General features: G+C 58.5%; 1 protein-coding gene across 6 annotated transcripts; it reads right to left on the bottom strand.

Moving 5' to 3' along the window:
• Positions 1 to 564: 564 nt before the first annotated feature.
• IKZF4 (IKAROS family zinc finger 4) lies at positions 565 to 27,632 on the bottom strand. Of its 6 annotated transcripts, none has more exons than XM_090051007.1 (9): positions 27,374 to 27,631; positions 18,620 to 19,621; positions 15,384 to 15,522; positions 14,124 to 14,228; positions 10,896 to 11,156; positions 10,642 to 10,821; positions 5,297 to 5,446; positions 4,819 to 4,950; positions 565 to 4,202 (listed from the first exon to the last, which is right to left on the bottom strand). In XM_090051007.1, the coding sequence occupies exons 3-9, from the start codon at positions 15,457 to 15,459 to the stop codon at positions 3,475 to 3,477; spliced, it is 1,632 nt and encodes a 543-aa protein (XP_089907133.1). In that variant the 5' UTR covers positions 15,460 to 15,522; positions 18,620 to 19,621; positions 27,374 to 27,631; the 3' UTR covers positions 565 to 3,474. The 6 variants fall into 6 exon arrangements, with proteins under 6 accessions (XP_089907133.1, XP_089907134.1, XP_089907137.1 ...); XM_090051008.1 differs by having other exon boundaries at positions 18,620 to 18,674; XM_090051009.1 differs by lacking the exon at positions 27,374 to 27,631 and adding an exon at positions 22,917 to 27,137 and having other exon boundaries at positions 569 to 4,202; positions 10,642 to 10,809.
• Positions 27,633 to 27,672: the final 40 nt, after the last annotated feature.

Raw genomic sequence — 27,672 nt, 5'->3', positions numbered from 1 at the left:
TGGGCATAAAGCCAAGACCTTCCCACTCCAGCAGCTAAGTGGGAGAACATTACTGGGCAGGTACTATCTCCATGCCAAGGAGAGCGGTCTTGCCCGGGTGTAGCTAGGAAGACTGCTTCAGTGGTCACGGTGTTTCCCTTGCCAGGTAAGCATAGGACTATGCTTGAACTGAGCCCACGAGAGGCCAAGAAGCGGTCCTGTTTGAGCAGGGGGTTGTTGAGATGTGATCTCCCGCGGTCCCTTCCAGCTCGCATGGTCTACGATCCTATGAGCCAAGAGCAGCCCCAGGGCTGTCATCCCTGCAAACCAGCCAGCACCGGTCAGGACTCCGCAAGCCCCGGGCTACAGGCCAACAGCCCTAGGACACATGTCCTCACACTCCCTGCTGAAGCCACCACCTCTTTAGGCCTCAGTTGCTCTTCTGTGCAATGGGGGTGCTGCTTCCTCCCCCCTTGGGGTTGGGCTGATTGCACTCTGGAGACCAACCAGTCCTGCTGGGTTTGAGCTGGGAGATGCCTGGCGGTTCAGGCGGAAGCAGCCGGGGTGTTAAATTACTCATGTTTATTTATAACAGACCTTCAGCCAGTACAGTACAAAACTTACAGTAGTATATCTCCATTACACAAATAATTACTTACAATATATTACAGATACAAAAAGCTTCTGCGGTAAGTTTGTTGGGGTGGGGGGGAGGGTTGTTTTTAAAAGCGAGTCTAACCTCACCAAAAAAGGGGAAAAAACAAAGACAACAGCAAATCCATTAACGATATACAAATGAAAACTCGTTAGAAAGGAGGGAGGAGTCGTAACCAGAGGGGGGTCGGCATATTGCACATCGTCGGTTTTGTTCTTCATACATCTGATTAAAAAATATAGAGATATTTACATGGTAAAGCGACCTGGAGTTTTACAAAATTCCTACCTTGGTTTCAGACTCTTCATGGGGTGGGTGGGAGTGGGGGGTGGGGGGAGAAAAAAGAGAAGGAGAAAAGCGGCTTTTTGAAATGTCAGAACTTCTGTATTTTCCTTCCAAAACCCTTGGGGTTTCCGTGTTCATCTCGGCTCTCTGAGGGGAAGGGGGATCTGGGGCTTCTTCATGATCAGCAGATCTGCTCCGGGCCCACGGTCCCTGGTGGTAACGGTTGGGGGGGGGCAGCCGTGTGTCACACCAAATGGACCCTCTCGCCGCGCAGCGGTCGTGGTCACAGTGAGCTTGTTGGTCCTCTGGCTGCCAGTGGGAGCCTGGATGTGACCCAGGGCCACAGGATGGGATTCAGAGCAGATTGGAGAGAACAGCACAGCGGCCGGGTGAGACACTGGTTCTCAGCCACAACCCACCTTTTCACCGGGGGTCTCGCCGACTCCAATCAGAGCTGGCAAAAGCCAGGCTGTGGCCTGCGGGTGGTTCCTCGGGGCTGGGCCCAGCGGTGGTTTGGCTTACAAAGACCTGTTGAGAACTGCACGTCTGTTTTGCCTTTTATTGCTTCATTTTGGAAAGCCACTCGAGCTAGCGCCGCCCGGGACACCCTGGCAGGCTTGAAGATGTTGCGCAGGTCTGCATCGGGTCCAGCCAACTGGGCCTCTGCGCTTGGGACCACTCCATGCAGGTTGTGTGCTGAGAGCAGCTCTTTCCAGGGACGTCTGGGAGCCTGGCTCAACACTGGAGCCGGGGCATGAGGGCTGAGCTGAGGCCCGGGAGGCAGGGACGCGCGGGGCTCCGATGCCTCTGACTGCCAGGCTGGCCCTACCTCATCCTGATCAGAGGATCCAGTTCCTCTGGCCCTGAACAGGCCAAGTCTGCCTCCCTCAGCTCCAGAGAGAAGCCAGTTCTCTCCTGCTGCATGATGGTGACCAGAAACAGGGTGTCCTGGCGGGGGGACGCAGCCTGGCGCACAGCACCGAGCGCTCTCAGAGGTGGCCCGTGGCACGCGCAAGTCCTGGCCTGGGGGCAGGGTCTGGGAAGAGGTCAGGAAGAAGCCTGCGGGCAGCGAGGGCGTGGGGAGGCTGGGGCAGCCGGGCTACCCGCGGGCTCTCACCTGGCCCCCGGCTCGGACGCAGCGTCAACAAAAAAGCAAGAAGAAGGAAAGGGCGAGCAACGGGCGTTGCCATGTGAGGTGGTTCTGTTTGTGTTCGTAGAAAAGAACAGCCTTTGGTTTCAGCCTCGAGGAGCAGTGGCGGCTGCTGCCGAGTGGTTGCTTTTATGCATCATGGGCCTCGGAGGGGAGCGAGGGGGGAGCTGGCCCCTCCCATGTGCCCCTGGGATAGGGGCTTTGCCCCACGGCGGGGGGGTGGGGGGTGGTACAGACACTGGGGCTCACGCACTGAGCTCTGGGGGTGGTAGCACGTTCCCAGTGTGAGTCCCAGGGTCAGGGGGTGGGGGTCTGGTTTGGATTTTTTGCTATAAAAACGCGCTGGTGCTGTGCACCCAGCCTCCCCGGGGTGACAGATCCAACCCCTACCTGGCCCTGCCCAGGGCACCCCTCCTTCCTGCCTGCAGAGTCCTCAGCTCCTCCAGTGGGGAGAGGGGCTGGCTGCGACTTTGCAGGGAGAGAGGTGAGGGGAAGCTTTCACCCTGCAACAGGCAGGGAGCCCATGGGCCCCTGGGCAAGGCCAGCTGGTGGGCACTTCCCAGGGAGCAATGGAGAGAAGAGGAAGCTTTTGGACCACGTGGCAGTGGGAAGTGCTAGGGTGAGAGCTGGAGCGGCCGCGCCATTCCACCAGGGAGGAGAGACCAAAGCCAGGGCCCCACGGACTTGTCCACGCTCCTGGCTCAGGTCCCTTCCTCTGGTCATGGGCTAGGCGGGCTCCTCTGGGAAGGCACCGAGGCTCCGGGCCCGGCAGGCACCTGCACGCCCCCCTTTGCACACGCAATCCATCTGTGTCCCATGCGCTATAAACCTCACTGGGCACCGGGGGCACGAAGGCTGCCGCTGGGGCCAGAGGCTTGGGGACGTCCTGTCCTTTGGAAGGGGGATGGGGGGGCTGTCTATTTATTTTAGCACCTAATATGAGGTTCTCGCGGCCTAGGGGCAGCTCTGGACTGAAAGCAGGGCACGAAGCAGGGCAGCTGGCGTTCCCGGGGGCACCATGGCAGCCTGTGCTTGGGGTCTGCGCGCTCCGGGGGAAGACCACGGGTGGGGAGGGAGTGGAAAAAAAGGAAAAGCTCAATAAATAACTAGGGGCTGAGTGGGGGAGGAAGAAGGGGGGTGGAGGCTTGGAGAAGCCCGCTGGATGCCTGCGCCCTCAGGGGCAGACAGGTGGGCATGGGGCTCCCCCCTCCCGGGCCCTTGCTGCTGTTTAGTTCCCAATTTTTTTGTTTTTAAATATTTTGTAGCCAAAGTCAGTGCAAAGGAGTAGAAAAGGGGGAAAATCCCCCAACAGTTCCATGCCCAAGGGGAGGGAAGGAGGAGGGGCTAGTGTGGGGGGGAGGAGTCACAGGGGCCAGGGGCAGGGCTAGAGGCAGGGGGAGCGGGGCTAACCCACTTTGTGCTCGCCCCGCACAATGTGGGAGGAGAACTCGTACCGGTCCTGGCTGTGGTAGCCACAGATGTTGCACTCGAAAGGGTCTCTGAAGCCGTGGCAGCCCATGTGGATGGTGAACATGACGTGGTCCAGGAAGAGGATGCGGCAGTGCTCGCACTTGAAGGCCTTCACCTGCTCCCCATCTGCATTCAGCACCCGCAGGACGTCTTTGGCTGAGCTGGGCATCCCCCGGGCAGCAGGGGCGCCGTCCGGCCCCTTGGGGTCCTCTTTGGCGTAGGCGGGGCTGTGCCGGCTGCCGGTGCAGGGCCCCGCAGGCAGTGGTGGCCCTGTCCGCTCCTCGTGGTTGCTCTCCGTGTCAGTGGAATCCTGGCAGCCATTGCTGGGTGAGGCAGCCAGGTCACGGCCCCGGTAAAGGCCGGGCGCCCCATCAGGCAGGTCATCGTGGCCCTCGGCAGCCTCGCGGCCTCCTGGGATCTCCAGCCGCCCGGGCAGGGGCTGGATCTGGGTGTAGACAGAGCTGATGACAGGTGTGACCTCCGAGATGCAGTTTGTGGGGGGCAGGCGGAGGGGGCGCAGGTGTTCGCTGCCCACGAAGGAGAGCGAGCCACCGTAGCTGGGGTCCAGGGGGTGGTGGGCTGCCACCATCTCCACGTCTTTCTCGAAGGCGGCGTTCACGTCGAAGGGCAGGTCCGAGAGGCTGAAGCGCATCTGCTTCTCCCCTGCGGGGAAGGAGCCAGGTCAGGAGGCTCGTAGCAGGTCCCCGTGACTGCCTGCAGATGCCGTCAAGACTGCAGCCCCCCCCCGGAGCTCAGCTGTAGCCAGGTGCGACCCCACAACCCCCCCCCCGAAAAAAGCTGGGGGGTGGGGCACAGAGATGCAATGGGGCTGCACCTGCTTTGGCCTGATCCTGGAGCCTCTGCACAGAGCTCAGGGGACTCTGTGTGTCCAGGGAGGTGAGGGCGACTCCTGCTCCCTCCCATCTGTGTTGGAAGCAGCTTAGAGTCCCCCTCCCTGCCATGGCTCTGGGGAAGAGCTTGGGGGTCCACATGGCTCTCAGGGGTCCCACCTTGGTGGGGCTGGTGCCTGCCCACCCCACAGATGCTCCCCTATGCCAATTTGACAGGAGAACCCTTTGGTTCTCTCTGTCCAAGCTGGGGGTGTCCGCGGTGCAGAGCAGCTGCCATGCTCCCCGTGGGGTGAGGTGGAGACTGAGGGATCCGGGATGTGCTTGGGGGACCCAAGCAGGCGCTGTGCAGCCTAGGAGTGGGGCAGCCCAGCCTGGCTTGGCCTCGCCCCCCTCCGGTGCCCCAGGGGCGATGCCAGGGAGCCCCTTACCCACAAACTTCTGCGGGGTCGAGCGTTTGCGCTTGGTGAGGCTGTTGGCCAGCCGGTCGATGAACGCGGGCCGGTCGGCCGATGGGTGCAGCATGGAGTCCGGCACAATCTCCAGGTCCCGCATATCGTCGCCTGCCGAGACAAGAGAAAGCCGCTCAGCCCGTGGCTAGGGCAGGAGTGGCACGACTACACCCCAACCTGGGGACCCAGCAGCTCCACTCCCCGGGGCCATGACAAGCAGTGCCCAGATACCCCACTGGGCAGGGAGGTCTGTGCTCCCAGGCTCTGGGCTGCTGCTTTCTTTCCAGGGCAAGTACTGGGACATGGAGCAAAAGCTCCGGCAGCAGTGAAGAGGTGCTGGGAACCCAGAGCCCCATGTTCCTTGCTCTGACCCCATGTTTACGTGGCCCTGGAGTCTTGGTTATGCTCCAAGCCCCAGGCCCTGCCAGCAGCCCCCTGCCACCCAATGCAGACTGACCTGGCTGGCTGGCCAGCGCCTGTGGCTCTGTGCTGAGGCTCTGCAGGTAGTTGTGGCAGCGCTCCTTGTGCTCCTCCAGCGTGCTCTGCTGCTTGTAGCTGCGCCCGCAGTAGTTGCACTTGTAGGGCTTGCCGACTGTGGGGGAGGAGACTGCAAGACATGAAAACACACCGCAGCCATAAAGCCCAGACCCCGCATCCAAGTCATCCCCAGCTGCTTTGCCAGCACTTCCGCAGCATGGGCGCCAAGTGCTGGGGGAATGGGCTAAGCAAGGAGCTGGTTGGGCCTACACTGGCCAGGGGAGGATCAGAGCCACTACCAGCAGTCGCACGCTCCCTACTGACAGCTCTGGCCCCGGTGCAGACTCTGCTTGCACTGTGGGGCTAACACAGAGACCATTCCCCGTGGCAGGAGCCCAGGAGTCCTTGCCACCATGCTCCCATGCCCTTTCAACAGCCTACACCCCAATTTCATCTGGTGCCCCAGGCTAAGCTCCTGTAGCCCAGCCTTGACCTATCACCCGCAGTCTCCAGCACTTCTGTCCTGGCTGCCCCCAAGTCCAGCTTCGGACCCAAGGGCTCTAGATGAGCGCTGGCAGGGCTGGAAATTCCCAATGCTTCCACCTCCATTCTCACTTGCCACTCAGCCCAGGCTGGGGGCTGCCCAAGCCCATGCCTGCTGCCAGGGGGCCAGGCAGGATGAAGGTGCGAGTGCGAGTGCAAGCCGGCTTGGGACCACGCTCTTCTATCCGTTCCCCCCTGCCAGCTGAAGGAGGCTGGGTGCCCTTCTGAGGTGGTAGGTAGCAGCTACTGAACCTTCTCCTGCAGTCTGTGTTTCCAGTTCCTGGGGCTGCCGGCAGGGCCAAACAGGCCAGTGCTCCATGTTCAAAAGCAACCCTCATCATTTACAGGGTCCACAAGAGCCTCCGCAGTGGCCCCTCTCACCCGCTGCTGGAAAGCCGTCGATGATGCCCCATGGCAGAGTGACACGCGGCAGCTCTGGGCAGCAGCTCCACATGCCCCGAGGACAAGCAGATGGCAACTGCACAGAGGATGGGGCCGGCGCTTCCCACCAGAGACGGGCAACCCCTCGTGAGATGGTTTGCTCTGTTTTCCTTCACCACGTGGATCAGGGTGGTGACCCTGGGCACTGGGTTCAACCAGGGTAGCACTGTCCTACCCCACAGGCCTTCATCCAGTCAGACGGGAGTGAGGGAGATCAGTCCATGGACAAGGCCGTGCGTAGCTGGCTAACGGCACGGCGCCCTGAGCCCAGCTGCATTTACTAGGCTCTGGCAGGCTTTACCCTGGACGTACCTGGAGGATTCTTCACAGCCATTGCCAGACATGCCAACACCAAGACAAAGACACGTCTGCTCAGGGGACATGGAAGATGCCTGAGTCACAGCTGCCACCTTTGGGCCATGGTCTCTGCTGGGGTTTTCCTGCCGTGTTCAGACCTGGTCCAGGGGCTTTTCAGCCTCTCTCATGGTTGCTTGTGGTTTAACCTTCAGTTTTCAAGAAAAGGTTTTCAGGCGAGAGGGAAATTCTGGTTGTCTCCCCATCAACGTGCAGAGGCAGGGGGTATGTTCTGAGTTCAGCGCAGTTGTGCAGGCTCAGCACCACTCATGCTGGGCTCTGGCAGCCTGCCACGGCTGTCCTGCGTGACCCTGCCAGCCCAAGACTCGATTCCATTCCAATGGGAAGCCTGGCACAGTTATGGGGAGTGGGCAGGGGCCCTGCAGGCCTGCCACTGATGTGCTTCATAAAACATCTCTATTTGTTCCTCAGTTTACCCCTCTGAGATACCAGAACAACAGCAACCAGCAGCCACGCAGCGTTAGGGGGCATTGGCTCCTGCCCTCCCCTCTCTGGCCCGTGTTGCTCCCATGCCTCCATGGATTGCTCTTCACCCAGAGACTGGGTTTAAATTTTCTGCCAAGTGCCCAGCACCCCGCGAGGGCTGCGCCTCAAGGCAGCCTGGTCCCAAAAGAAGAGGAGAAATTTCCTTTGCAAGGCTCCCCAGTGAACGCAGCAGGTCTCCCATGGATGCGAGCTACGGATTCATTTATCTGGCAGGCTCTGAAGCAGCTGGCACCGGTGCCGGGGGTGGCCTCTGGGGATGGACACAGCTGTCCCGTGTGGGGGCTGCAGCGTCTGATCTCTGCAGCACGGCACATTTGATCTGGGTGTTAATACCTTGCGCCTCTGGGCAGCACCTCTAGGAGATGAAAGCTTGTGTGGGTCCGTGGGGACCACATGAAACACACAGACCTCTAGTTAAAGGATGGGGGCAGGGAGCTGTTGCCAACACCCCCATCTTCCCCCCTGTTTCCCACAAAGGCAAAAGAGACACCTTTGCTAGGGCATGAAATCCAATCGGGGTGTGCGCCTCTCTCAGCAATTAGCTGTATGAAGACAATACTGTTTTATGTGGGATCAGGGGTTGTCCTATTTCTCCGTTGTTCCACCACCAGCTCGAGGCCAGGGGATGTTAGCCAGTACAGCCCAGGGAGCCAAGATGCTGGAGCCTGGATGCACAGGAAGGTCGAAGGTACCAGTTCCACCCCTCTGACCTGGTTCAAGCCCTTATTTTGTGCCGTGAATTGTGCCAGGGGCCTTGATGCTGCTGATGCGGGGCTGGTGCACAGAAGACCTGCAGCCAAGCCCCAAAGCGTTTTGCTCCACGATGGAAAAACCTTGGTGTCTCAGCCGGTGACTCTTCCCCCTAACTTGGAAATGGAGACCTGCAAGCTGAAGCATGGTTGGAATCTGCTGGCCTGTGCCCATGTGTGGGACCTGCTCAAGCCGTTAGTGCCAGCTGTCACCATGAACAACCAGGAGAAGCTGCCGGTGGAGGGGGAAGGCAACAGCTGATGCTGATTGCTTCTGATGGAAGGACTCTTTGGAGGCTGGGAAGCCTCGGGGCATGCGGCTCAGAGCCCAGGCAACGCAACAAGCTCCCAGCCGGGGAGAGCTACCGCTGCTCCCTGGCTTGCTAATGACAGAGCTACTTTTCCAGCTGCCGGCTCCTTGTCTTTGCTCAGAAAGCATTCTCTGAGGAGAGGATTCTCTCCACATTTTGCCACTATTCAGGTAGCCCCAGGCTTCTGGTCTTCCTTTGTCCACTTCAGCCAAACCCAGTGAGAGCGACTACGGCTCCTCTTCCCACCCAGTCTGGTGTTGAATCAGTCAGCTTCGTTTTGCTAAGCTGCTCTTTGTTCCCCCCTGTACCCCAGGGGGAAATCATGTGGGTTGAACTTGCTGAGAAAATACAGCAGATTGTGGCCTGGGCAGGGCTTCTTGCTCTGCAGGAGTCCCCAGCGCCTTCAGTGGCTGAGATATCCCTTGTGTCTCACCAAAGAGGTAGTTGCTGGGGTGGTGGGGGAGAGGAGACAAGTTGCCAAGAGGGAGAGGAGAGGTTATTGGCCCTCACAAAGTTCTGACATTTTCGGACCAGCTGCAATGAGGAGCTGGACTCAGCAGGTGCCAGAGCTGGTGCCTGAGCTGTTAAACCTACCGTGTGCTTGGGAGAAGGGGCTTGGTGGAGCTGTCAGTGTTGGCTAATGCACAGGGACTTGCTGGTGGTCACATCTGGTTGCCTCGGCTCTGAGCCATACTGAACACCAAAGAAGATGTGACCCTTGTGTACTCCTGCTAGCATGCATGGGTGTGGTTGCCCACTGTCACAGAGACCAGAAAAGAGCCTCCGGGGGAGGATTCTTCTCCAGCCCTCTCTTTGGGAGCATGCATGGGGACAGAGCCAGCAGGTCAAGAACCCACTTCCATCCAGTGAACTTTAAACCCCTGCAGGCATTGCAGGACCACCACTGGGGGGGAAATGATCATGGCTCAGAAGGCCCCAGTGCATCTTCCTCCCACCCACAGCCTCCGCCAGCTGCTACCTCACAGGGGAAAGCCCCAGCTCAAAGGCCACGTTCGAGGAAGATGCTGTGGAAAACACATACGTGATGCAGTGCTCATTTCTGCTGGCTGGGAGCCAGGGGCAGGACTCCGGCTGAGCTGGCGTGATGTCCACCAACTGGGCTGGCACCTTGGACATGGGGGTGCTGCCGGAAGAGCCCCTTCCCTAAAGGCAAAGCCCGTGCTCAAGACAGACACAACCCACTGGGTCTTGAACCAAGCGACAGCTCTCACAGCCACTGGTGGGGCCCACCACCCTGACCCAGAGGAAGCCCCTCTGCCCAGAGCCAGGTTTGGCTGCAATGATGGGGATAGAGAAGAGGGAGAGGCTGGGCCCAGGGGTGCAGAGGCTGGCCTGAGGCTCAGAGATTGGGTTCAATCCCTTGCTGTGGCACCAGCTTCCCCCATGCCCTTGAGAGGGCCTATTCTTTGGTCCTCAGTTTCCCCACCCATAGAGCTGGGGATGACAGCACTACCCAGAGCACAGTGGGGGGCTGAGGAGGGCTGCAGGGTGCTCAGCTCTGCGGAAGGGAGTCAGGAGTAGCCAAGATGGACAAGACCGGGGGGGTTGCCCTCTGTTCCTCTGCTTTAGGCACTGAGGGGCAAGAGGGGAGGTAAGAAAGGTGGCAGGACCATGGATTTCAGCCCAGACCCCTCCCTGCAGTGCCCAGCTGGTCAGGAGCTGAGCCAGCAGTTCCCCCCAAGACAGTGCCATGTGCTGGGATCCAGCATTCAAGATGCACATGTCTTGAACACTGAGAACAGTTCTGGTCCCCGCATCTCCAAAAGGAAGTAGTAGAACTAGGAAAGGTCTTGGGAAGGACCACCAGTAGGATCAGGCACCTGGAGCAGTCAGCAGACCAGGAGAGACTAAAAAAGCCAGGACTCTTCCATCTGGAGAGGAGAAGACCAAGGGGGACAGGACAGAGGTCTAGAAGATCAAGAAGGGTGCAGACCAAGTGAACAGGGAACTGTTGATCCCTAAGTCCTAGACTACTTGCACCAGGCAGCACCTGCTTCGATTAGGAGGTGACAGATTAAAAATGAACAAGAGAAGAGATTTTTTTAAGCAACGCGTTGTTAACCTGTGGAACTCACGGCCACAGGAGGGGGTGGAAGCAGAGGGCCAAGCCAGGTGCAACAAGGGGCTAGATGAATTCATGGCTAATGCATCTATTAAGGGCTGTTAAGCGGAGAAGTGGGAGATGTTTCCTCCGGCACCTCTGAACCTACAGTGGTGGATGTCAGGGACAGTCTCAGGCAGGGGGCTGGAGGTCTCTTGCAGCCCGACTTCTCTAGAATCCTTCTCTGATTCTACTGAACATGGGAGAGATCACTCTAGAGACACCCAGTCCAACGCTCTCCTCCTGTATCACCGTCCGCCCTTGCCACGGTCAGAGATGGCCAGGCTGCTGCTCTTACCCGAGTGCGTACGGAGGTGGCCAGTGAGTGCGTCCCGCCGGCGGCAGGCATAGTTGCAGAAGGGGCATTTGAAGGGCTTCTCGCCGGAGTGAAGTTTGATGTGGCGCAGCAGGTTGCCCTTCTGTGTGAAGGAGGCGCCGCACTGGTTGCAGTGGAATGGTCTCTCACCTGTAAGAGGGGCTGCGCATGAGGTCATGCTGAAGGCCCCCCGCCCCACCCCGGGCACTCCCCAGCCCAGGCCCAACCCTGCTCACCCGTGTGGCTGCGCTTGTGCACCATGAGCACATTGGGGCCGATGCACACCATGCCGCAGATGTCACACTTGAGCTTGCCGTTGGGAAGGCGGATGCCGCCGGGGGAGTGCGGCTCTTGCCCGCTGCCGTCGCAGTAGCCCAGGGGCTCAGAGAGCGAGTCCTCCACGATAACACTGTCCTCCTTGTCCAGCAGCCGGTCATCCTGCACCAGCAGCCGGCTGGTCTCCTCATCGCTGTACATCTCCACCTTGATGGAGTTTGCTGCCAGGGAGGGAATACAAGTGTGAGCAAGGCTGCGGGGGGCACGCATGAAGAACAGGACCCCATCAGAAGCACACCTAACACCTCCTCTCCACTGTGGTAAGCAGTACGGGTACAAAAGGGTTAACTGGTCTGACAAACAGGACCTGTAGGGACCCTCCCCACCATTATTTCCACAGGTAAATCTGGCAGGCTCAGCCTGGAGAACTTAAAGTAACAGGGCAAAACCCCAGGCAAGGGAAGAACCAGCTGGGACGAGCCCCAGGTTTACTCCTGGCCATCGGGGTTCAGAAACACAAGCAAGCCCCTCGCTGGAAGCCATCTGAGGGGATGGAGCGCAGCAACGGGGAGGCTGAGCACCAGGAGCAGAGTTCGCACCGTGCACGTGCCTGGCTGGTCACGCCGGGCCAGGCCAGGCCACGGGGCACAGGCCTTCAAAGAAGCAGATGTGGAGGAAATGCAGTGACGACTGCAGGCTACCTTTGCCGGGGCTGCCCATGGGGCAATTGGTCTCCTCCTTACATTCACGGGAGCTTAGCGCTGGAGGCACCAAAGCAGCAAGGCTCCAAGAGGCTGCACAAGTGCTCAGAGGCTTGGAAGGAATCCAAGCAGGAGGACGGAGTGAGGGCCTGTCCTCAGGCAGCTGCAGGAGCAGGTACTATGGAGCCATTGAAAGCCACCAGGAGGAGGGTGTGGGAAGGGCACATGGAGGGGCCTGACACCACAGGTTGTCCATGGGGGCTGGCGCACGGGTGGGGTCTAGCTGCCCCCAAGCACCCACTAGCAGCGTCCGTGAACACATGGTGCGGCCTCCCAGCTCGCTCCCACAGCACAGGCGGCTGGGGCTGGGGCTGGGAAGCGGGAAGGAGCTGTGAGCCGTGACCTACATTCCCAGCTATTCCAGCGATCTGTGGAATGCTGGACAACACAGGCCCCGGGGGCACGGCAGCTGGACAGACACAGTGCTGGCCGCTGTCAGAGCAAGGTGCCACCTCACACGGCCGAGAGCACAGGGAATCCAGGCCCTGCTCTGGGACAGGGAGGGCAGCTTGAGGCACATGGGAGGCCTCCTAGCCCTGCGCCAGGGCTGTCCAGTTGTGAGACAGCAGGCAGTGAACAAGCCCTCAGAAGTTAGCACACTGCCTCTTCACAGTGATCCTACTGCCAAGTGTCTGTGGGCTGGGTGGCATGGCCAGGGTGGGGGGGCTCTACTGGGGAAACAAAGCGTGGAAGCAGCTCTGCTGAGGCCACATCCTGTGGCAGGCCTCAAGGTGGAACCCAGGAGTCCTGGCTCCCTTTCATCCCTAAGCAGGTGGGGCAGACCAGGCAGAAAGGGATCAGTGTCTGCTCCGCACGAGGCCCTGATGTGGGCTGTGCTTCCATTCACTCCCTGGCCCCGGGCACCCGTTTTCCCAGGCGGAGGCGGTTGCAGGGGGGGAGAGAGGATGGCCATTGTTCCGCACCACAGAGCTCAGCCTTGCCGGGGAGTGGGTTATATAACTGTCCTGCCCCTCGGGGGCCTGGCACTTGGTGGATGAACCAGCTGTGCAGTCAGGTCAGATCAGAGGCAGGGCCGTCACCGGCGGCCTGCTGTTAAAGGGGAAGGGAGCTGTATTTCCCTGCCAGTCGGTCCGGGCGCCAAACTCGGGATGCTATGCCTGTCAGTTCTGCCCCAGGCAAGGCTTTGTACAGGGGGTTTTTGTAATCCTCCGCACAGAAGAACTGATCAGATACCCAGAGGGGAAGAGAAGAGCATGTAAAGCTAGCCAACTCAGCGCCCCAGTCCCACCTGGGGTTTAGCCTGCCCTAGCTCAGCAACGGCCAGGGCCAGGGGCCAGTCACTGTGTCAGGGCCATCTCGGGGCCAGGCACCAGGAAACCTGAGCCATGAAGCCAGAGGTGCAGCTGGCAGCTCCACATTGCCACCAGCCTCACACAATTTGACCCTTCTTGGCACGACATCGCCACAATACATTTTTGATGAGGTTTCGTGGCCATGTCAGGGGGAATGGGCTGAACTTGGGCTACAAGCGCCTGGAGAGTGTTTGGAGTTCTGCCTGCTCTGGGTTTATTCACATCCACAACCTGGAGAGGGAAAGATTTGATCCCAGGCCCAGGGGAGAGCTGAACAGCATCAGGACCCAGCTGCTCCATGATGGCAGAAGCACTGAGACCCTGCAGCTCTCTCTGCTGCTGTGGGTGCTGTTCCCTGGGCTGTGATCCCTGAGAGACAGCAGCAAGGCAGGTCAGGATTGAGGGGGGTGGGACCTGGCCTGGCTTGGAGAGAAGGTTGAATAGGTGAAAGTACAGGCCTGGCCTCGGCCCGCCTGAGTCCCTTCCAGCCTAGAGCAGCCGAGTCTCCTCCACTGGGCCTGGCAGTAAAAGTCCACACTGAACAGGGGGCAAGGCAGAGGGTGCCCTGCCATCCTGACTGCAGCCAGGGGCAGCGCCAAAACTTGCTGGCCCCAGTGCCCTCTGGTAGCAGCCCTGGGAGGTACTGACACTCACCCTCTGCCTGTACTGCAGGGCCTGGAGGTCCTGGGCAAAGCAGATTGGCATGGCTGTCCCAGAGCTTGGCATGGCTAAAACACACGCTCTCCCGCAGAGAACCCAGGCATCCGGGACACATGTACACTCTCCACCCCTTGCCAAGTGCTCTGATCCAGCTCAGCCCCACCAGGCTCTGATGAAAGAGGAGCAGGAGGTGTCCCTAGAGCCAGGACCACTCTCATTAAGGAAGCAGCAACCCAGCAACCTTTCTCCGCTCCTAGCAGAAGTTGGTTTGTCCAGTGCCAGCTGCTGGGGCTCTTGGGGGTCACATGTGTGGCACCTACTTGGGGAGTGAGTGCACAGGGCAGGCACATCTCCTGCCGGGCACATTGCACACCAGGCCACAGCCAGAGCTGCCCCACTGGGAGCTGGTTTGGGGGGATGCCAGGCCAGGCTCAGAGCAGGGGGCAGTACTCACCACTTAGGGAACGGCTGGGGGACGAGTGCTGGCTGTTCGGAGTGCTGACCGTGGGTCCCACAATTGCTGAGCCGAACTCCTTCTCCAGAGAGGAATCCCCGCTACCTTTGGGAACAAGAAGCAGGAAGACGGGTGAGCCAGGCTGGAGCCAATCCCTGGTGTAGTCCATAGAGCCTGGGGAGGGGACACCGCAACCTCAGACTGGGTGCTGGCATGAGCTGCAGCCACTCCCACCCCATGGGGCTGCCAGGGAGTGAGAGTGCACTGGATCAAGGGGTAGAAAGCCCCTGGTCCCCGCCCCATGTAGAGCTGCACGCCTCTGGAAGGATGATCTGAGGCATGGCTGCGAAGCAGGTTCCCAGGTGCATGGCCTCCACCTCAACATGCATTTGGGGGCAGCACGCTTCTAGCCCAGGGCTGCAGGGCACTCAAGGAGGGCTGCTCTGCTCTCTGGAGAAAGCCAGTGCCCAGCCCCATAGTGGCCTTGTCCAGCCATGAGGCATGGCAGGCTTGGAAAAGACCAGGGTTAACTGACTGCGTGCCACCATCCAGAGCCAGCTGGGCTCCTCGCCCTTGGCCAGACCCATTGTCCACATCTCCTCCAGGCTCAAGCACACATGGGGTGGCTCCGGCTCTTCCCTGGTTGCAGGGCCCTGCCTGCATGTGTGCATGGGAAAGAGCTGCTGGTGGGAACTACTTCCCATGCCCTAAGGTGATGCAGCACTTCTCAACCCCCTTCCCTTTCCACTTGCGGGGCAGTTGCCCCCCTGCTCCTCCCAACTGTGTTTTAATGGGGAGAGGCCCCCTCCCTCCCTCTCTCCCCCTGTAGCTGCGCCAGAGTCCTGCAAAGCCTCTGTGCACTCCCAGAAGCTACACGCCCTGCAATTGGGCACTTGCTCTTGGCTAGGAGAGGTCACAAAAACACGTTTCAAACAAGGAGACACGGTGCACACCACCAGGCCGGGGCTGCGCGCAGGGGCCGGGTCAGGCACCTGGAGCTGCGACCTGAGAGCTGTCCGGGTAGCCCAAGCTACCTGCAAGGGTCTGTGCACCCAGCGCCCATTCCACTGTGCCCTCCCACAGCAAGGCTCCCGTCTAAAGTGGGCAGGTCTCTGCATCTCCCTCCCTGGGGGATTTTTTCTGTGAGGCAGCCCCATGTGCCCCCTTCCCCACAATACACGAAGGAGCAGAAACAGCACGGGGCTCTTCCAGAACCCCCCCCTTCCCCCCGCCCCCGATATCTCACTTCCATTATTCTACCTTGCTGAAGAGCCCCTGGAGTGTTATCACAGCCAACTCCTTGGAAACAGCCCTGGCATCCAGGCTGCGTGTGCATGTCTGTGCTGTGCTGCGCCAGGAGGGCGAGCACAGCCACTCACCTTCCAGGAAGAACAGATTCCTGGAAGTGAGAGAAGCGGCCGTCATTTCACAGCCAGGCGGCACGGCACCGAGAGCAGGAATCCAGGACTGCAGCATCCCCTTAGCGGAGCTGCTGCCTCGCTCCTCTCCAGCTGCACAAGGGGTGGGGGGGCTGGAGCGCTGGGCCTGGGGCTGCCCTGTGTGGGGGGAGAGCCATGATGGCAGTAACCAGCCCCTTGCAGAGAAGGGTTGCGGCTTGAGTACGGGGGTGTCTGAAGCCCAGCGGGGGGTGGGGGGTGTCACAGCAGCCAACATTAGTGACAGCCCTGTGGCGGAGCCCGCTGCAGACAGAGCTGGCCGTCACTGAGCAAGCTCCCCAAAAGACAAGTGCTCCCCCCCGCCTCCATTGGTGTCCTCCCCCCGCTGACAGGTCATTGGGAAGCAAGCCCTGCTCCCTCATGGGGTTGGGACCAACTGGCATCTGGAGCCCAGGTTTGCTGGACTATGGGGACGCTGTCAGTGCAAAGCAGCCACCCCCCACATGCCATGGACTGGCCACAACCCACCCCCTCACCCCACCTGCAGCCCCTCCACGCTGGCTGCAAGCCTGAGTCTGCCTTTCCCGAGCCCTTTGTGCCGAAGGATCCCAGAGATCCTCTGCTGCGCCTGGCAGAGCCAGGGAAGGGAGCGCTGTGCTCTGGCTAAGGACAGCAACTTGAGGGAGAGAGGCTGCGGGGTCCGGGCGGGGAGGCAGGCACGTCCCCTGCCCTGCGGCCCAGAACCCGCCAGCCCTACAGAACAGCTGGAGGCTGCTGCTCAGACTTGAACCTTTGCCTGGGAGCCTGAGCCAGCCCCTCCAGAGCAACTCAGGCAAGGCGGCATTAACCCTTTCTTTCCAGCCTCGAGGGCAGGCCCTGGGAAGCCACCTGCACCCACTGAACAGGCCCAGAGCCTCACGCAATGGAGCAGCAGGTTTCCTGTCAGGGATGCCCAAAGGGAACCAGAGTGCCAGCCTGCTCCTCCATCTCTCTGGGGTGAGTTGGGGGAAGGAAGCAGGGAGGGGTCCTCAATGGTTTCTCTAGGTCTGATTCCTATAACCGCCCAGACTCCAGCCACTGGCAGCCCCAGGGAATGTGTCTCTGACTCTCTGTGCCTGGGGCACAGGAACATCACACACATCATTCAGCCTCATACACCCTGTTTCAGAGAGCCCAACACACCAGGCCGGCTGGGATACATGCCAAGCAGAGGAAGCCATGCTGCGCTCAGCCCTGGTAACACTGGGCCCAGCACCTGGGAATGTGGGGGTCACTGATGGGCAGCTACACTGCTATTGCAGCGATAAGGGACAAGAGGCTTCACCATCAATATGGTCTGAGGCCAGGCTGCCTCCAGGAGCTGACACCTAGGTTAGAGTCCTGCCCCCTGCTTGTAGCTCAGGACCCAAGAGTTTGAGTGCTCTGCGGCTCAGCTGGGAAAGCAAAGCAGCATGAGGCAGGCCTGGCGCTGGAGTGACCAGCCAGGCAGGGAGAATGCAGGCCTGAATGGATCCTGCAAAGCTGCTGCTCCTGGAAAGCACCCGCCACGGCAGCACACAGCTGCTGCTACTTGTGGAACCAGGTGTCCCGGCACGCGAGCAATATACTGGCAGCCAGCAGTGCCTGGAGAGAAACCCAACACATGCAGCCTCCAGCGAATGGAGGAAAACTACTGGGGAAGAGACAGCCCCCCTCAGGCCACCCCCTAGTTATAGCAGCCCCAGCCGTGCCCCACATTTGAACGGACACACTTCACTTCTGACCCCTGTCCTGCTCTGGCGCCTTCAGCCCCCATGGCTCTGCCTGTCCCCCTTCGTCTATAGCTCGAATGCGGAGCCATCCCCCAGCCCATGACATGCGACTGCAACGTTTCCTCTCACCTATATCACCTGCAAGTCTACAGGCAGCTCGGGGCTTTTCCTTGAGTGGGGATTGACTGCTTAAAACTGGGTGACACCATTACAGCACAGACACATGCATCCCCTGGAAATCGCTTCCAACTCCTGGGGGTAGAAGCCAGGTTCCTAAGCAGCAGGCTGATCAATCCCTAATGGGATAAGGTCTCTGCCCTGGGGCAGTTTGCATCTAAATAGGCCTCCCTGGTATCAGCAGTTCTGAGGCTACACCAACCACGGTGAGAGCTCCGCCCTTCCCATTTCCCAGGGGAAATTCCACCATTTAAACCCCAAACTCACCATAGGTTTAAGCCAGTGCTCTGTAATACGTAACTATGGAGGCATTTGGCATATGACAGCATTCAGCATACAGGGGCAATATGCAACTATGGGTGCATTTAGCATATGGGGCACCTGACATCATCCCTCGGGGGACCTGAACTATCACTGGTGTTTGCTAGTGTGGCATCTCTTCCTGTGCAGAGGTAAGGAGTCTTGGAGGAAGGAGAATCTCTGGTATTATCATAGCCAGGATATATCATAGCCAACCCATCTTTCCCTCAGAGCCTGGAGATCCTATCAGGTGTCACTGGAAGGAGATAGTTTCCCTTTGGTTTGCAGGGAGGTCCCAGATCTGGCCTGGGATCCAGCTGGCCTGATATGGCCTCAAGACCAAACCCCAAAAACTCATACTGGAGGTAAACCCGCTCCTTGAAATGAGGACCGCTGTGTGCTGGTATTAATAACTGGAGAATGTTATGAGGGCAGTGACGCTCTACCTGGGACCTTTCCAGCAAATGTTAACAGCCTTTTACAGCAGCAGGATGCCAGTCATCGTGGTCCCCCTGCTTTCCCTGTGGTGGGTCTTGTGTTGTGCCAGGGTTGACTGTAGCTTTACTAAGAGTTTAGTTTATGGATTTGTCTGGGCTGGTTTGGACAACGCTGATTCTACCTCAAGCAGCGGGTTGGACTAGATGTGGCCTCTGGAGGTCCCTTCCAGCTCCGCTTCTCTAGGATTTCTATGACTAACACAGCACAGCAGGAAACAACCCACCTCCCCATCACGTTCAGAGTCTGTAGTATGGCCTGGCAGTAAAGCGACTTGACAGGCATCAGCGTTAGACCTTCAGCCAGGCGTCAGGGAGCACAGGGCGGCCTTTGGATACCGTGGTCCGAAACAAACGAGAAAAAAACAGAAACGTACCGGATATGTAAGAACGTCCATTACAGTCTTCTATGTCCATCTTTGAGGGGCTGAGCTGGAAGGGAAGCAGAGCTCAGTCAGGTGGCTGCAGTTTTGTTTCCAGATACCACGCTACAAAAACCAGCCTGGCCTGGCAGCATCCCACAGGAAAGGAATTACTTACCTGGCCTTGGTTTGTTTAATGCAGCACTGATCTTGACACCTCCCTGCTGACCTGAGGGCCCCCCACCCTGGCTCAGCTTGTGCCCCCACCTCCACCTATGGGCAGCAAGAGCCTGTTTTAGCAGTGACTGGCACAGAGCAGTTTGCACCACAAGGTTTGGGCAACTCACAGGGTGCTGCGCCTAAGTAGCTCATACAGGTCTCTGCCATTGCAGCTCCGACCCCCAGGCGCAGGGTCCTGGAATGGCATTAGCCCCTACAAGTCAAATTCACACTGTGGCAAATGGGGGGAGAAAAGAGGAAGAAAAGCAGCTGGAGATCCACTGGGGTAGCTGAAGAAGCAACGCCTGATCCAAACTGCCCGGGCCCAGAAGGACAACCAGCCACAGGCTGGTGCTGTGGGTGGTAAGGCAGGACTGCAGCTGTGCAGACAACTCCTGGACCTGTTGCACCCCTTGACCACAGGGTGCTGTCCCCCAAACGCCAACGCTGAGATATCTGGTGGGCAGGTGGGTCGTGCTGCGCTGAGGCTCATAACTTCATTTTATCAATGAAGAAGAATCGCTCTTCGGGCAACAAGACCGAACGTGAGCACCGTTCCCCCCAGCAGCAGCCATTCCTGAGATCCCGCCAGCAGAGACGCGGAATCCGCCTTGCGCTTTGCCGCCTGGCGCCCCGCAGAGATAATGAACGTTTTATACATTCAAATGGGCTTTTTATTTGTCAATTACATTTGCTGTTTAAGAAACAAAACGCGCACGGGCTTCGAAACACGACGTTCGCTGCTTGGGATTCATGCCGTTGCTGGCAGCCAGCGTGCTCCACTGCGGGGAGGGTTTGCTGCGGAGAGCAATTAAAAGAAGTGATAATTTATGGAGACGAATCAGCTCCTCACAGAGGAGAACAAACGCAGTTTGCAAAACGTGAACACAAGAAGCAGTGGCAGTAACTTTTCGTCTGCTCCCTTTCGTCACTGCCAAACTCTCATACGGGCTCAACAGAGAAAAGGAGATGAGTTGTGGCCCTCTCTGGGCACTTCTGCTTTAAAGAAGTTTTTTTTTTTTTTGAAAAGATGGCTTATTGAACAGACAAATAAATAGTCTTCATCTCACTGGTGGCAGGATGCAGCATGAGAAACCCAGCAGTGGACAGCATATTAGTCAGCGTCTATTAACCTGCTCAATCTAACTACACACTTGATTTTAATTTTTAACCCCCCGCTGTGCTGAATTGAAAAGTGAATGTAGGGATGAGTTGGCTTTGACGAGATGGCATCTCATTACCAGGTCAGCTGTTGAAATCAAGTTTGGGTCAGCAGCAACTCCTGGACAGAGTCACCTCCAGGGGCTGCTTGCCAGGCTGGGGAAGATGAGCTGGCAGGTCTCAGCCCATTTTGCAGTCAGACAAGTACCTTTCTTACCAAATTCTAGAGTTAATTGCTAGAAACAAATGAACAATCAAACCCCCCCCACACACATGCCTGGGCTCTGCCATCTGCCCTCGTCACACTGACAAGGCCAAGGGCTGGTTATAGACAGTGGCTGTGCAGTCAGGACGGTGGGCTGACAAGCAGAGGGAAAGCAGAGAGCTCCAGAATGTCCCTTCCTGTCCCAGGGTAGCAGTTAACCTGGCAAGATGGAAATACTTTAGGTTGAAATATATATTCCAAGGTCTGTGGGGACTGTGGTTTGAAATAGATCCGGCTGCTTTGTGGGTGTGGAGCCCATAATTTAGCTTTTGATTGTGCTGTGCACTGCTGGAGAGGCAGGCTCTGCACGGAGAACTCCTGGTGTGCTGGGATAAGACAATTATGCTCAGCAACCCTCATCTCTCGTGCGTGGCTGGAAAGCTCCTGGGACCTGCCCCATCCCCGGTGTGTTGGCCACAGCACCAACTGTTCGGATCAATGCTGCAGGTGAGGGGCTGGCCTAGGAGTACTGGCTTGCACACAAAGCAAGCAGCTGGTCATTACAGTGTGGGGAGCCAGCTGGGGACTCTGTCCAGCTGATGACTGGATCTCTGCCCTGTTTGCCATGGAGGGACCAAGTGCAAGGAGACCCCAGCTCAGCGTGAAGGCTCCCTCTGTCCTGTGCCAGTGATGGCAGGGTAAAGCCATGACACACAGATGATGGCTGTGGGAGCCTGACCACGCACCCAGGAGCCCTGTGGCCCTTGAGGAAGGATGGGCCATAATGAGGAACCTCAGCTGGGAGTGCAAACAAAGCCAGGCTGCGCATTTAAAGAGCCTTTCTTCCCTCCCAACGGAAGTGTGAAGATCCATGCTGACAAACCTGAGGGCTCAAGCCCAGCTCCGGCCCATCCACAGAACCAGGGTGCCCTAAAGCATGGTGAGCAGCATGATAACAGAGACCTGAAACAGCTCAGTAGCTGGGGACCCCCACCCAGGACAGCAATATGTCTGCATTGAGAATGGGACCTCCTGTCCCCACACCCTGAATGGATGCACAGCACCTACCAACCCGACCACCCCAGGCAGGCCCGTGCAATGGACAGGGAGGGGGGAGCTTGGCTCAGAGAACTGGACTGATCCCTGCCCTTCTCCTGAGTGTCTCAGGGGACCTTGTTTTGTCCACAACAGACACAAGAGCCTCTTTGGCTCACAAGGCCTTGCCTGAAAGCTCCAGAGGCAACAGCATGCAACCCACTTTGCCTCCCTGGGGAGGCCAGCACCCACCTGTGGAATGAGGGTGAGGGGAACCCGTGTGTACAGGGCTGGGAATTGGTTCTCACTCCTGCGGCCTTGTGAGTCAATCCATCCTGGCTGTCAGCAAGGCAGAGACCTGGCCACGATGCACCTGGCTTGCAGATGTGCATTGCCCCCAGGGTCTGGCATGAAGGGGTCAGCCTAAACTCTGCTGCTCTGAATTTCTTCCCATGACTCCTAGTTCTACCCCGCGGGCTAGAAAACGAGGCTTGCATTTAACCATCCTAGCACCAGTCGCTAATCCCACAGCTGACTTAGGAGGAGAATGCTATGCTCTAGCTTAACGAGACTGGAGAAGCTGCAATGCTATTGGGGCACCAACGCGGAAACCTCCCCCTCATTCGAAATTACATACCTTCCGTTAGGCTCAGCAGAGTGACAGGCCATGAAGAACGAAACTCTCTCAACTTCACTAGATCCCTAAGACTGTCCCACAGAGTGGATCCGTATGGGGCGCTTCCCTAGAAACAGCCTGGGCTTTGTGGTCCCTTCCAGCTCTACTTGCTGATTTCTAGGATGATTTTTGCAGGTGTCTCAACTCCCAGCCTGGGAGGCAGTGGCCAGACTGGTCGTGTTCCCCAAAATGGGGGCTGGGATGAAGATACGGCCCCTGGGGGAGCCATGAGAACACCTCCCTGACCGCTAGTGTTGCAAGGACAATCAAGAGCCAAAACAGATGCAGCAACCACTGAGACGCACCCTGCTCCAGGGAGTCCACTAAGGAGGGAGCTATCTGTGCTGGTGACAGCTCAGGCCAGGCCAGGCTGTGCCAGCTGAAAGAGGCTGTGCATTCACTTACTCCTGACAGGCGCAGAGACTGCAGGTACTCATGAGGTCCAGGGGGCCAGAAACACGTGCTCTTCATCCTCCCCCCCCCCCCCCCCCCCAGGCAGACAGAGGTGATCTGGACTGAACTGCTCTAGCAACCGTTGGGGTTCACACACACACACCTCTGCTGATTATGTAGGAAATGTCTTGCGGATGCACGAGCATGGGCCCCACTCCATGCCGGGGATGAAGGGGTGGCTGATCCCAACCCCAGGGGCTGCTCATGTTTAGTTGGAAATCTAGGCACCAAATTACAGGAGATTTCCAGACTCTGGTCTAGCTCCCAGAGGGCTGGAGCAGGAGGTACCCATAAATCACCCTAACAAGGTGGACAGATCCCGAGTGAAAGAGGCAGTGGAAACCTTTGTCCCACTTCCAGCTTCAGCTAAGATTCATCTTCTCTCCTGCCTATAGCGCCTCAGCATTTCTCACCCCCCTCAGCAGTCACTCACTTCCACCCTGGGATGTGGCGGGTAGAAGAGACACTACATCAGACAGCTATAATGCAAGAGCTAGAAGGTCCTGCGTTAAAAAAGCAGCAGCAGCCAACTAAACCTTTAAACACTAACCAGTAATACGCACCGGCTACAACCATTCTGGTTTTTAAATCAAGCCCAGGTAGTGCCTGCACCTGCCGGGAGACACTGGAGCATTTAAGTACTTTCAGCTGCAGGCAAGAGGGAGCAATGTGAGGTCTCCAAACCTGAAAATACAAATCCAATCAAATGAAAATACCTCTGGGTTCACTGCTGACTGTAGCTCAACAGCAACAGGGTTTGCCTCCTCCCGGGAGGGGAACTGCAGAGGGAAAAGGACCAAGTTCTCTGCTAGGGATGTTTCTTATTCAACTTAGTTTTTATTTTACACTTGATATGAATGGGGAAGGGATGCCTTAAGCTGCCTCTGACTCTCTCAGGGCAGCAGTGGGTGCCCGGCAGGTTTGGGATAGTTTGCTTTCCTCGACCAAGAGGAATTTAGCTCATTCTTTATGATCCTTAAAAAATACTTTATAGTAATGGTCACAGCTACACCTGAGAGCCACAGAAGCAAGTAATAGGCAGGATTCGTTTCCCCATCAGATGGTTTAAAGCATTTTTCACCGGGTGAGGGTCTATTGATCTCTAGCATCACAGGTGCGGGGGAGGGCGGGGGGAAACTTTCCCGAAGGAGTCAGTGCCATAACTTTAGTGGAGGCTAAGAAGTTTCAGCCACGGTTTTCTAGTCTGCCGCCAAATCTTCCATCAAAACAAGGAACATGAGATGTGACCACCATCAAACTCCTGACTCCCTTGGATTGTTTGCAAGCTAAAAGGCGCGTGAACCCTCCCCCCCCCATATCATTTGCAAGCTGAAAGGGGGGTGGGCAGGAGACAGGCACACAGTTTTGTTCCCATGCAGGTCAATTTTGTCTGATTAAACTCTCTTCAGGAATGAGAGGTCCCGGTAGTGCTCTGAACTATATCCCCACTGTCACATTAGGCTTTAAGCTCCCAGGGAAATGCCAGCGTAGCAGACAGAGCACAGGTCTTCAGTGATGCCGTACTTAGCTCCTGTTGCTGGCGGTCACCAATCCAGACTGGCCGCAGGTGAGCGACTTCACCTCCCATGGGGCAAGTTCTCCATCTACAAGGTGGAGACAGAGTTGGAGATGCCAGCTACACCCGGCATTCAGAGGACTGGCTACTGGGTACTGTATACACAGTGGGACATGAAACAGGAGGTCATAAGTGAGCACAGCACAGTACCTGCGCCATGGGACAGCACCACACTAAAGGCTCCTCAGACTTTCTCCCAGTGGCTTGCCAAGAGAACTCCAAACCGTTGTTTCACTTGGGTGAGGGGCACAGTACCAGTAGCACCCCCAGGACACCCCCAGCACTCATGGAAAGAAGAAAAGCCCAGAGTCAACACCACAACATACTTTGTTTCTCCTTCTGACAAGGTGCTGCCCAAAGCTGGCACAGGACGACCTCTCCCGCTGCTCTTGGGGCAGTTCAATGCGCTGGCCTGCTTGGGTCAGGGAAAGCAGTGGTTTAAAAGCCAACCCCTTTTCCAGTGTGTCTGTACTCCTTGGGCTTGGGCAGCGATGGAGTCATGCACAGAGGGCCACATCCCCCAAAGGAGCATATTTGCACTAGGGAGCTTTGCCACAGGCTGCTCTGCTCCCAGGACCAATGGAGGAAGCCCCGGCCTCAGCTGGTGCCAAGAGCAGCATGGGACACAGCTGCAATTCCATGCTCATGAGACAGTGGGGTCTAGCGGGTGGAGCCCTGGACTCTGACTTGGGAGACTTGCTTAGCTGATCACTGAGCCCACCGGCCTTTCGAAGGAGCCTGGGTGATTGCCTCAGCTCTGCACGTTGTGGACAGCACTTCGTATCCACAGACAAACTTTACATGAGGACCATGAGACAAGCATTGCTGCCTGCTGAGTGCCACAGGAATCAATGCAGCATGTGTGGCAGGACTGCGGCTGTAATGAGAGGCTCAGCATCTCCACTGGCAGGCTGCAACTTGGTACAAGCTGGAAGGCCCCTGCTGCTGCTGCTTCCGGCCCGCTCTTTCCATCTGTGCCCGCACAGTTTCCAACACGAGGGCTTTTTTCCACCACAGCTGCAGGCACACGCCACCGAGAGACCCAGCCGGAGGCTGAAAGGAGTGCACATGTCATCGCAAATGCTCCAGAAAGCAGCTCCGGGCAAAGTCTTGTCTTTTAAAAAGTTTTATTTCCATCAGTGCCGCGAGTGCCCAGACGCCGCTCTCAGAGGCACCCATGGGGGTGCGATGCCGCTGACAGGCAGAGCCGAATGCGGCCTAATGAACAAAAAAAACCCCCTCATGAACCAGCAATGCTGATGCAAAGCGAGTGGCAGCAGACTTTGGGTGCTGTCACCTGGCTGGGCCCTTCGGTCCTACCCACCGCAGCCTGGCCCTGATCACAAGGTCCTCCATGTGCCGGGAAATGCTCTACAGTGCAATGGGAAAAAAACACATTCCAGGCAACAATCCCCACAGAGCAACTCCAGGCTGAGCCAGGAAGGGCCCAAGGGTCTCTTGGGGGCTCAACAAGAAGTCTGTCTCTTGAGGAGGTGTTGCTGCCTGGTACCAGTTGGAAAAACCTGATAAACCACAGCCCTTTTCCATTACTGCAGCCTGAACCCATGCACCAAAGAGTGGACTGGGGCCTTGACACAGCAAAGCACCAGCTTGTCTGGTACTGCTCAAGGCCCCAGTGACAGCTAGGGCTTGCACATAGCAGCAGCAGAAGGGGGAACTTTCCACGCAGCGTCCTGTGCCAGACTCACCAGCTCAGCAGAGCAGGCTCAAGGGCCAAAGTCCTGGCTCTGGACTGCAGCAAGTGGCCGTGGGCATCCTGGTCACAATGCCACACTCCCCAACCCCTCTCCAAATAGAGCTGCTCCCCCTTCTCTTCCAGCCGAGGACCAGGCAGTGGTAGTGGTTACTCTGGGATGGTGCCTTGTGCCTCTTTGTGAGTGGCAGGGGACCAATGTTCCACCGATGCTTCCCCATTGCTGTCGCTCTGGGCCTGGGCAGGGGCCCCTGGCTAAGCCACTTCCAAGCTCCCCTCGCTCGCCTGACAGCCTTCACCAAACTCAGCAGTGGGGCTCACTGGGAAGCAGCCAACAGCAGCATCTGGTCCAAGAGCTCCATATGACCTGCCCTGCCCTTCTCCTACAAGCACGGCTGGGCACAGAGGATCCTCCAAGCGCTGCCTGTGACAGGGAGAGAAGAAAGCCCCTCCGTGAGCGCTGCTGGCACACAGGCTGGCCAGGCGAGTTGTGTTGCTAGAGGGGGTTGCCCGGCTCTGGCGAGGTGAAGCTCTGTCTGTGCGGGAGGCTGAGGGTTCCGCTCTGCTCAGACCTCCACCAGCTGCAAGACGTATGAGGACAGTGGAGCAGGCGCCTCAAATCGCTAAGCGGGTGCTTCACACAATCTCCCTGCTCCTGTGCATCAGTCCCGCAGGCAAGAACAGTCCAGAGATGAATCCACTGTCCCAGGCTGTGGGCTCGTGCCTGCCCCAGCTCCCGCACCACGCTGGATCTCACGACGTCACCGAGCGCTGCCGTGCACAAATGCCCCCGTGCAAGAACCCCCAGCTCTGCCCTCTCAGAGGCTGGAAAGAAGCACACACAGACTCAGAGGCACTTGCATCTGGGGACCGATGGACCGAAGACGCACGGCACCATGAAAGGAACCCCCTCGGCCCCCCCACACTCTGGGCAGCACCACAAAGCTCTGGGCAGGAAACTTGCATCTACAGCCCCGGACACAAGGAAAGGAGGTGCAGCGCATGGTCTGACCACACCTGCAGCCCCCCCGCCTGGCCGGGCATGGATTTGGTTTCACAATCACGCCACCCGAGCTGGTTGCTGTGGTGCGGGTTTGCACGGGCAACCCCAGGGAAGGGGTTCCCCACTCCACGGGACTGAGAAGACCATGAAGACCTGCCCGGACATGAGCCCCTTAGGCAGCCTGACAGTGAGAAAGGGGGAGTTGCCGTCCCCCTACCCCCCCAGAAATAAGAAACTTTGGTTGCAAAACGAGCCAGGAGGCCCCTCTTGGGCAGCCCCAGGGCCAGGCTCAGCACCAGGGGCAGGGCTTGGTGCTCACTGCCCACGCCGGCCTGGGACAGAGCAGAGCAGAGTAGAGCAGGGCGGGGGGGCTCCGTCGGGGCAGGAGGGGCCAAGCCCTGAAGCCCAGGGCCCGGCTGCACAGAGGGAGGGCAAAGGTGTGCAGCGGGATGGGGGAGCAGCCCCTGCACCTCTAGGAGGGGTAAAGGAGACCCTAAAATCCCCCCGCCCATAGCCCCTCCCCAGTGGCCCTGCCCCCCCAACATGCCGCCTGCTTCAGCTGCATCCACGGCAACCCCCACCCAGCCCCACTTCACCGCCCATCTGCCCCCTCCAGCTGCCCCACCCCCACATCTGCCCCTACCCCACTATCTCTGCCCCACCCCCACATCTGCCCCCCTGACCCCACCCACCGCCCCGCCCCGCCCCCGGCCCCGCCCCCTCTGACCTGCGGGGAGGGGCGGGGAGGGCCCCCCCGGCCCGGCCGCGCGGGGGTGGGCGCTGGGGGGGGGGCTCAGCGGCGCGGCCGCGGCGGCTCCATCGGCGGAGGCTTCACCTGAGGAGGGAGCGAGCCCCCCCCTGCCGCCCCTCCCGCCCCGAGCCACTTCCGGCCCCACTGCCAGGAGACAGGCGGCGCAGCTGAGCGCCGAGCGCCTCCAGCCGCCGAGAGCATCGTCCGGGGCCGGGGGAGGGCGCAGCCGAGCGCCGAGAGCATCGAGCGGGGCTGGGGGACGGAATCCAGCAGGG

The sequence above is a fragment of the Crocodylus siamensis genome, chromosome 6 (genome assembly GCF_052110815.1).
Source record: "Crocodylus siamensis isolate JL-2025a chromosome 6, ASM5211081v1, whole genome shotgun sequence".
Taxonomy (NCBI): Eukaryota; Metazoa; Chordata; order Crocodylia; family Crocodylidae; genus Crocodylus; species Crocodylus siamensis.
This window is presented reverse-complemented; position numbering and strand designations above follow the sequence as displayed.

What these genes read in the sequence shown, in the direction of transcription:
- IKZF4 (XM_090051007.1), bottom strand. Translation starts at nt 15,459, where the DNA reads ATGCACACGCAGCCTGGATGCCAGGGCTGTTTCCAAGGAGTTGGCTGT. An exon ending in TCCAGGGGCTCTTCAGCAAG is followed by an intron (nt 14,229 to 15,383) that starts GTAGAATAATGG and finishes TTGTTCCCAAAG; the next exon opens with GTAGCGGGGATTCCTCTCTG. An exon ending in CCCCAGCCGTTCCCTAAGTG is followed by an intron (nt 11,157 to 14,123) that starts GTGAGTACTGCC and finishes CCTCCCTGGCAG; the next exon opens with CAAACTCCATCAAGGTGGAG.